The sequence below is a fragment of the Terrapene carolina genome, unplaced genomic scaffold (assembly GCF_002925995.2).
Source record: "Terrapene carolina triunguis isolate 2854851 unplaced genomic scaffold, T_m_triunguis-2.0 Scaffold42, whole genome shotgun sequence".
NCBI classification, from domain to species: domain Eukaryota; kingdom Metazoa; phylum Chordata; order Testudines; family Emydidae; genus Terrapene; species Terrapene triunguis.
Genome location: NW_020664393.1, coordinates 1,685,024 through 1,694,880, shown reverse-complemented (window position 1 = coordinate 1,694,880; position 9,857 = coordinate 1,685,024). Strand labels below are relative to the sequence as shown.

The 9,857-nt window shown below is 43.9% G+C and overlaps 1 protein-coding gene across 1 annotated transcript in view; it reads right to left on the bottom strand.

Annotated features, from left to right (window-relative positions):
- Positions 1 to 513: 513 nt before the first annotated feature.
- The window catches only part of HDAC2 (histone deacetylase 2), a 45,039-nt gene continuing 35,695 nt past the window's right edge, over positions 514 to 9,857 (bottom strand). The window contains exons 10-14 of the mRNA XM_024200486.3: positions 7,920 to 8,028; positions 6,381 to 6,511; positions 5,125 to 5,280; positions 1,165 to 1,222; positions 514 to 893 (exon numbers count right to left, since the gene is read on the bottom strand). Coding sequence (XP_024056254.1) covers positions 863 to 893; positions 1,165 to 1,222; positions 5,125 to 5,280; positions 6,381 to 6,511; positions 7,920 to 8,028 — 485 coding nt within the window. The 3' untranslated portion in view covers positions 514 to 862. The remainder of the gene's footprint in view (positions 894 to 1,164; positions 1,223 to 5,124; positions 5,281 to 6,380; positions 6,512 to 7,919; positions 8,029 to 9,857) is intronic.

The following is a 9,857-nucleotide window of genomic DNA, read 5'->3' as shown; positions in this document are numbered from 1 at the left end:
AAACATTTTGAAAACCTTGTTTACTTTACATACAATAGTTTAGTTATATAATATAGACTTATAGAAAGAGACCTTCTAAAAACGTTAAAATGTATTACCGGCACGCGAAACCTTAAATTAGAGTGAATAAATGAAGACTCGGCACACCACTTCTGAAAGGTTGCCTACCCCTGCCTTATATACTCTGCTGCTAGATTTGTGTGGAACAAGGTATTTGTCCTGTTATACAATCCAACCAGGAGGTTCAGAGTTTTAACCTTCTGCTTCCAAATATCATGCTCATACATCCAGGCACAATGTCCCCATACAGTAAATAATGGAAAAGTAGGTAAGTATAATAGTGACACCAGTCACTGTTTCACAGTCCATGTACTATGAGTCATTACAACGTGCACAGATCAGCGTATGTACATACAGACTGTCCTCTTAAATCCCCCAGCAACTGACTGTTTATCTTTACTGTAGATGGAAGTGCTTTCTATATAATGCAATGATGGACAAAAGAGAAACAAGTACAATTTTTTTTTTAATAAAGATATAATTACAAAAAGGTAAAATCAGCTCAGGAAAGGCAAATTACTTTAATAGATCAGTTTAGACATTTAACATAATAACTCACATCCATTTTAAATACTATTACATAAAGCATGGTGAAGAAAGGAATTTCTGCTTCATAATTAGAAAACTCACAATACAACTTGCCAAAAACCAAAACAAAGCCGAATGAAAATAAATACAGTCCATGCCAAATAGTACAAAATGAAATCAACAGTCTCTCTCAGCATGAAAAAACTCTTTTCTTCTTTTAGTATTTTCCCACTCTAGTATTGTGTTCTGTAATTGGAGTGAGGCCATCTTTAATTCAAGGATTGCTGAGCAGTTCTGATTTCGCTCTGTTCAAAGGCAAAAAATGTAAACTATTAAACAGGGCGTAATTTCATTTTGAGAGTGTCTCAGACTAGCTGTTGATAAAGATGCAATTAGAGCTACCCATCACACATTTTACGCCTTTGAAGTATTTTAGTAACTCTGGACACTGATTTATAACTCATATGGATATATAGCCATCTGTACAGAAGATATGTTAACTGTGGAAAAGCACTGAAAGTTAATGAATGTTCTCCAAAGCACAAACATTTTATAGTTTAATATTGAGGGGTTTACCCTTTGGTGTCTGTCTTTTCACCGCTGCTGTCCTTGGATTTATCTTCCTCCTTAACATCTAAAAACAATTAAGAAGGAAAAACACAGTGTCACACTTGAAATATTTGAAGACTCCAGAAACACCATCTAAAATAATTTTAAGACTGGGGTGCAGGGGGAGAATCAGGAACTTAGGCTGCTTATTTGCAAATTATATCTTATTAAATAAACAACATATCATACCTTATGCCATCAGCTACACAGAACTTTTTTCATTCACACTTCATTAGACCTATACAAATTACTGGCTTCAGGATTTGAAACCACAGTGGCAAAGATCTGCATTTAGAACAACACTCCTGGACTGTTAAGTATTATTTCAGTATCTATACAAACATGCACTTTAGATTTTATTCGATTTTTTTCTTCAGTGTGACGGGGGAAAAAAAAACGGTTGCGAGATGTGTTGCTCAGGTCCATTCCATTCTAGGTGTACGCACGCCCATGTGCGCGGCCGGAGATTTTTGCCTTAGTGATACCCGGAGGGCCGGCTGTGGCGCCCTCTGGAGTACTGTGCTCAGGTGCTGCCGGCCCTACGCCCTTTCAGTTCCTTCTTGCCGACAACTTCGACAGAGGGGCAGGAGGGCGGGTAATGTTATGGACACGAGGAACACATCCTGAAGAACAACAGTTACGAAAGGTAGGTAGCCGTTTTTTCTTCTTCGAGTGCTTGCTCATGTCAATTTCATTATAGGTGACTCACCAGCAGAATCAACGTAGGTGGGCTCAGAGTTCAGTCTTGCAGCTTGCAGCACTACTCTGCCAAAGCCAGCATCGTCTCGAGCCTGCTGGGTCAGCACGTAGTGAGACCCGAACGTGTGGACGGACGACCGGGGGAAGCCTGATAGATCTCTTGGATCAGCACCTGCGCCAGGAAGGCTGCTGATGACGCCTGCGCCCTAGTTGAATGAGCCGTCACGATTGCTGGCAGGGGCACCTTTGCAAGCTCACAGCAGTAGTGGATGCAGGCTGTGATGCAAGACTAGAGTCTCTGGGCTGACATCACGCAACATTTCATCCTGTCTACAGCAGCAATGAACAACTGCGTTGACTTATGGAACGGCTTTGTTCTATCAATGTAGAAGGCCAGAGCCCGTCTGACATCCAGGGTTCGCAGCCTCCGTTCCTCATCTGTCACATGAGGCTTTGGGCAAAGGACTGGTAAGTAAATGTCTTGACCAGTGTGGAACTGGGAAATGATCTTGGGCAGAAAGGTGGGTGCGGACACAGCTGGACCTTGTCCTTATTGAAGACTGTATAGGGCGGCTCCGACATGAGCACCCTGATTTCAGACATCCTACGAGCCCAAGTTATAGCAACCAAGAAGGAGACCTTCTAGAGAGAACCAGGAGGGAGCAGGAAGCCAAGGGTTCGAAGGGAGGACCCATGAGCCACAACAGCACAAGATTCAGGTCCCAAAGGTGAACTGGATCCTGGACATGCGGGTAAAGGTGCTCCAGGCCTTTCAGGAACCATGCCGTCATGGGATGGGCGAAGATCGACCGGCCTTGAAACGGAGGGTGGAATGCCGAAACGGCCGCCAGGTGTACCTTGATCGAAGATAGCGACAGGCCCTGGAGCTTAAGGTGCAGTAAATAGTCCAGGATGTCCTGCAGCAGGGCTTCTTCCGCACGAATGTGTCAGTCTGAAGCCCAACACATGAACCGCTTCCACTTTGCCACATAGGTAGCCCTGGTGGAAGGTTTTCTGCTGGACACTAGCGGAGCACTCCTGTTTGTCCAAGCAGCAGCCAAGCTGTCAAGTGCAGCGATGACAGGTTTGGGTGCAGCAGGTTGCCGTAGTTCTGGGACAGCAGATCCGGCCAAAGAGGTAGCTGCAACGGGATGGCTGCCGAAAGACTCAGCAGCATACTGAATCAGTGTTGACGAGGCCACGCTGGGGCTATGAGGATAACAGATGCTTTGTCTTGCTTCACCTTTAGCAGTATCTTGTGGATCAATGGTACCAGCGGGAAGGCATACATCAGCGCTCCCGACCACGGGATCAGGAAGGCGTTGGACAGGGAGCCCTTGTCCCTGTTCTGCAGAGAACAGAACACGTGTCACTTTCTGTTCTGCCTAGACGCAAACAGGTCAACCTGGGGAGTCCCCCATCTGTGGAAGATTAGGCTGACCACCTCCGGATGAAGCGACCATTCAAGGTGAGACAAGAAGGTCCTGCTGAGGCAATCTGCCAGGACGATCCTGGTTCCAGGCAGGTGGGCGGCTACCAGATGAATGGCATACCACACACAAAAGTCCCAGAGGCTGAGCGCCTCCCGACAAAGGGCCGAAGATCTGACGCTGCCCTGCCTGTTGAAGTACTACATCGCAGCTGTATTGTCCATCGGAACCTGCACCACCTTTCAGGTGGGGCAAGAAGCCTGGCAGGCCAGGCGAACCACTCTGAGCTCCCGGACGTTGATATGAAGGGCTAGATCGTTTTGTAGCCAGCGGCCCTGGGTGCTGAGCTTACCCAAATGGGCTCCCCAGCCCAGGTCCGAAGTGTCCGAGACCAGGGGAGGGAGACAGGGTCACGAAGGGAACCCCCTCCAGCACTGACTCGGGATCCAGCCACTGGTCCAAGGATGAGAGGAAGTGGCTTAGTACCGTGATCACTCAGTCCAGGGCATGCCTGCTGGGGATATAGACTGAGGCCAGCCACGCCTGCAGAGGCCGCAGATAAAGTCAGGCATGACTGACCAGCTATGTGCACGCGGCCATGTGGCTCATCAGTCGCAGGCATGTGTGGGCTGTGGTGAGCGGATGGCTCTTTATGTGGGCGATCAAGTCCGACATGGCCTGAAAACGTGCTTCTGGAAGGAAGGCCCTGGCCTGTGTGGAGTCGAGAACCACTCTGATAAACTCTATGTGTTGAACTGGTGTTAATGTGCACTTCTCTCTGTTTATTAACAGGCCCAGATCGTTGCAGATGGACCGCATCAGATTGAGGCTCCTCTGGAGACCTGCCCTTGATGAGCCAGTCATCGATATACGGGAAGATCTGGACCCCTCGACGTCTCAGGAAAGCTGCTACGGTGCCACGCATTTCATGAACGCCCTGGGAGCTGAGGACAGTCCAAAGGTTAGCGCCATGAACCAGAAGTGGTGCCCAGCCACTATGAAATGCAGGAAATGCCTGTGCCCCGGGAATATGGAGACATGAAAGTAAGCATCCTTTAAGTCGAAAGCGGCATACCAGTCCCCTGGATCCAGGGAAGGAATGATGGAGGCCAGGGAGATCATGCAGAACCTCAACTTCTTGAAGACTTGTTGAGGCAATGCAGGTCCAGGATGGGTCTGAATCTTCTTCCTTCCATGTCCCGAGGAACCTCCTCCACAGCCTCCAAGCCCAGGAGCTACTCAACCTCCTGAAATCAGGAGTTGCTTGTGAGAAGGGTCCCTGAAGAGGGACGGGAAAGTGGGGAGATGGGAAGGAGAGGCGGCCAAGAATTATAGGGTCTAGCCCCAAGCTACTACGTCCAGTGGTCCGATGTAACCCGCGACCAGGCCAAGCTGTAGGGAGAGAGGTCATTGAGGAAAAGGTGGGTAGGATCTGTTTGACTGACTGGGGTGTCGCTCTTGCTAAGCAAGAAAGGCGATCTGACTGACCACCATGGGCGGTAAGAAGGAACTGAGAGGGCGCAGGGCTGGCGGAGCCTGATTTAGAGGGCGCCACAGCCAGCCCTACGGGTACCGCTAAGACAAAAATCTCTGACGGCTGCACACATGGATGTGTGCACACCTAGTATGGAATCGACATGAGCAAACACTCGAAGAAGAATGAACGTTTCGACAGCACATTAACTCTTTGTGCTAATGGTTGTAGGGTATCTTACTGCTAACAAAATTCACTTTAAGAAAGGTGCAATCCTATAATGAGTTAAAGGGAGAACAGTCATATACGAAATTATGCTCTTACCAGTTTTTTTGTCCTCTGTTTCTTTCTTGTCTTCTTCTATTCTGGCTTTCTTTGCTCCTTTCTTATGATCTGCAATGTTTCGTCGTCCACCCTCACCTTCATCCTCAGAATCAGAGAATTCTTCATCACAGGCTATTCGCTTATCAGATGCTCGAACTAGTATTTAAAAAGAGACAAAAGGAACTCAGTTTTACTGCAATAGGTCTTTCAAAAAGGAATTACAGTGAAACTGGTTTTGAGCAACTGGTTAGGAGACCAACAGCAATTTGTCCTCTAATCAAGGGGAAACAGAACTATGCCCAAAACATTTGAGGAGACTCTGGGGTTACTTCTTAAAACATAATTATAAAGAAATGTTACAAAGACAAGTGAAAATCCAGTTATTTGGTATTGCTTAGTAAGGACCGAACAAATTCAGAAGCAAGGTGATTAACTGCAGCACGGAAAAGTGTTCTGATTACAACAGTTAGGCAACAGATTAAGATGCCAAGAAGCAGCTGTGCAGCTACCCACTACTGATATCATGGAAGGTTAAATGAAGCAGTTGTCTCTTAGGTATGGTTTAGAAATAATAAATATCAGTCCTTACAATCATATGATCCATACAACTTAAACCTTATAATAAAAAACAAGTTAAACCTGTTGTGATTAACTACGAAAATGCTCTGGCCACCCATCTCATATCTACCAAGTATCCAAGAATTCTTTTTAGATTTTTGAAAAATGATCTCTCATTTCACTGCAGGAGCTATGTTGATTCACTTAATAATACTGTTTCTGAAGGGACATGGCATTCAAAATTTTAAGAGGCTGTAACCCATGTTTCCTTTGGGTTTGCTATTGTTCTGGGGAGAATTCTGGGGCCAGATGTCCCAGCCTGGCCAAACTGTTCTTGTGGCAAATTTAGAATAAAAGGGAGCCTCCTCGATGCTCCAGATTGTTGATCCAGCTAGAAGCCAGGTTAGCCTAGGCTCTGGCATACATCAGAACAGCCTATTGAGCGCAACTTGTAACCAGTTACCTATAGGCCCAAAGGGTCATATGTCAGCATCTGGAGATTGCCAGACAATAGAAACACGCTGTCCTGGACATGTCCTCCCCATTCAGCTACTGGAAGGAAGTCTCTATGGGCTGGATCTTTCAACTGGAGTGGCAGAAAACAGCTAACCAGAGGTGAGGATCTGGCCCATTATGTTTAAAGTGGCCTTATTCTGGGGGCATATTCTAACACGACACCTAAAGATAACATTTCCTACTAGAAATGCGTTTGTCTGGATCTTCTCCATCTTCATCTCCACTGTCTTCATGAACAGCATCCTCAGGAATGGCTTGCATCTGTACTCCAGGTGCATGAGGCAACATACGCAAGTTCTCAAATAAGCGCTGTCTGCAAGTGAAGTAGCCGATGGAAAAGTTGTTAAATATAAGGAGAGATGTAGCCTTTCCTGCAGTTTCTGGATATTTAATCATAAATGCAACAATTTTAAAGTTGACATTTTTCTATATTCTTCTGGTTAAACCAGTTCTATTGTGGAAAGGGTGAGGTTTCTCTTTTAAGAGGGGAGCAAGGCTCCACTTATTACAGGCTGGCCAGAAAAGTGGTAAATTCATACCATACTGTTTACTCATTGCAACAAAGGATGTTTTACACAAAAGTTTAATGCTTGAAACTATGGCCACGACCAGAGAGATTTCAGATGTTAACATTCTGCTACATCATAACACCACCTGCTCTGTGGAGTGGTCATAAGAAACATGTTCTCATGTCCACAGTTATTAGTTTGTCCCAACAACGTACACAAAAAGTTTAGCTCAACTACCTTTCAAGAAGGAAAACCAACACTTACTGATTTCTTATACAGAATGGAGGTGACTTTTTCATTCTTACAGATATTTAAATTGTTTTGCCATTATTGTTGAATTAAGAACAAAACATTAATGACTCATAAATCCTTACACATAACATGAATTATTTGAATGACACAAAAAGACACTTCTGCAGGTTTGTTACTCAGAATAAAATGCTGGATGTTTCCTATGAATACAAACATAAGCCCTTTAACACTGCCCCAAGGTGCTTTACAACTACTTTTAACATCCCAAATGATTTGCAGACCATGGCTAGACTTAAAATTACAAATACATTTTAGAATAATATTTGAAAATATTTCTCTTCCTATTCTGTGATTAATTCAGTGTTCTGGGTTTCTTCTGCTAGAATGGACATTACAAATTCCTAAAGCAGTTCTACTTTACTCTGCTTACACTTGTTTGGCGTCATAGAAACAGAACCCTGAATTCACGTCACGGCAGTTAAGCTTTTCCTACATTTTTATACCTTTCATAGCAAATCTTCCCTCTATGTTCAAGCATGAAAGGCCTCATGTTAATGGATATAAAACAGCTCTGCACCAGAAGTGGAGAGCAATAGGATTTGAATGCAGTTCTCAGCAGTGTCTGCAACTCATGTTTCGTGCTGGCACAAGTCTTGTCAAAAACAGTCAAGACTAATGGTGCTTACTCTTTAAAATCAATATCTTATTGATAAAGACTACTCACACTACTTTATGACTTTAAACTGAATCTATGCTTCAAAAAGAGGGCAAAGCAAATCTATTTCCCCCTAAATCATTAAAACCACCATCACTACAAACACTGTGATCCTAAAACAGTACACTATATAAAAGGAGATAAAGATGAGGTTTGATTAGGTAGGAAATTTATCAAGTATTTTCACCAACAAAAGACTATGATCTTCAGAGTTTCCATTCTCAAGGTAGGGAACAACTACTTACTTGATCTTCTCCATATACTCTGGTGTGTTCTGGTTTGTCATGTTTGATGGACTAATATGCAGTTTGAAGTCTGGTCCGAAATACTCAAAGTAGTCATTGTATGGCAACTCTATTTAAAAAAAAAAAAAAAAAAAAAATAGATTTCAGCCATCTAAAAAGCTCGTTTTTAGGCAGCTTTTTATACAACTCAGACTGCATAACAGGTCTTAAACATACTGGCAAACTTCAGGTATTGGATGAATATACAACTTAGAACGCTTTTAAGTATAGTAGAAAACCACTATATAGTGTTTTCCCGTCAAGTTGCTCAACAAAGACGACGGATGAACTAAAGTCTGCTGGTGGAGAATCCGAGATTGAATCTGCATCCCAGGCATAAGAAACACTGATGTCTGGGTAATGAGACTCAGCAGAGAATGATTTCAATCCGAGTGAATGCAGTATAGGAAATCTCCATGGACAAAATGAAATTTGATTTCTTTAACCATAAGATAGGAAACAAATATTGGAACATTGCAACATGAGGTAATATTTTACAGAAAAAATGCTTAAGATTCCCATTGTTGGGAGGAAAGAGATGATTAACTGAGGACAACTTCCCATTAGTCATCTTCACTATAGTTAAAGTCAAAGGTGAACTGTCAGGCTGGAGGGAGGTTACTAGTGGAGTTCCTCAGGGATCGGTTTCGGGACCAATCTTATTATTACTGACCTTAGCACAAAAAGTGGGAATGTGCTAATAAAGTTTGTGGATGACACAAAGCTGGGAGGTATTGCCAATACAGAGAAGGACCAGGATATCATACAGGAAGATCTGGATGACCTTGTAAACTGGAGTAATAGTAATAGGATGAAATTTAATAGTGAAAAGTGCAAGGTCATGCATTTAGGGATTAATAACAAGAATTTTTGTTATAAGCTGGGGACGTATCAGTTGGAAGTAACAGAGGTGGAGAAGGACCTCAGAGCATTGGTTGATCACAGGATGACTATGAGCCACCAATGTCATATGGCCGTGAAAAAAGCTAATGCGGTCTTGGGATGCATCAGGTGAGGTATTTCCAGTAGAGATAAGGAGGTGTTATACAAGGCACTGGTGAGACCTCATCTGGAATACTGTGTGCAGTTCTGGTCTCCCATGTTTAAGAATGATTAATTCAAACTGGAACCGGTACAGAGAAGGGCTACTAGGATGATCCGAGGAATGGAAAACCTGTCTTATGAAAGGAGACTCAAAGAGCTTTGCTTGTTTAGCCTAACCAAAAGAAGGCTGAGGGGAGATATGATTGCTCTCTATAAATATATCAGAGGAATAAATACCAGGGAGGGAGAGGAATTATTTAAGCTCAGTACCAATGTGGATACAAGAACAAATGGATATAAACTGACCATCAGGAAGTTTAGACTTGAAATTAGATGAAAGTTTCTAACCATCAAAGGAGTGAAGTTCTGGAACAGCCTTCCAAGGGGAGCAATGGGGGCAAAAGACATATCTGACTTCAAGATTCAGCTTGATAAGTTTATGGAGGGGATGGTATGATGGGATAGACTAATTTTGGCAATTAATTGGCCTTTGACTATTAGCGGTAAATATGCCCAATGGCCTGTGATGGGATGTTAGATGGGGTGGGATCTGAGTTACTACAGAGAATTCTTTCCTGGGTGTCTGGCTGGTAAGTCTTCCCACATGCTCAGGGTTTAGCTGATCACCATATTTGGGGTAGGGAAGGAATTTTTCTCCAGGGGACACTGGCAGAGGCCCTGGGGGTTTTTCGCCTTCCTCTGCAGCGTGGGGCAGGGGTCACGGGTCACTTGCTGGTGGATTCTCTGCACCTTGAAGTCTTTAAACCACGATTCGAGGACTTCAATAGCTCAGACATAGGTTAGCGGTTTGATACAGGAGTGGGTGGGTGAGATTCTTTGGCCTGCGTTGTGCAG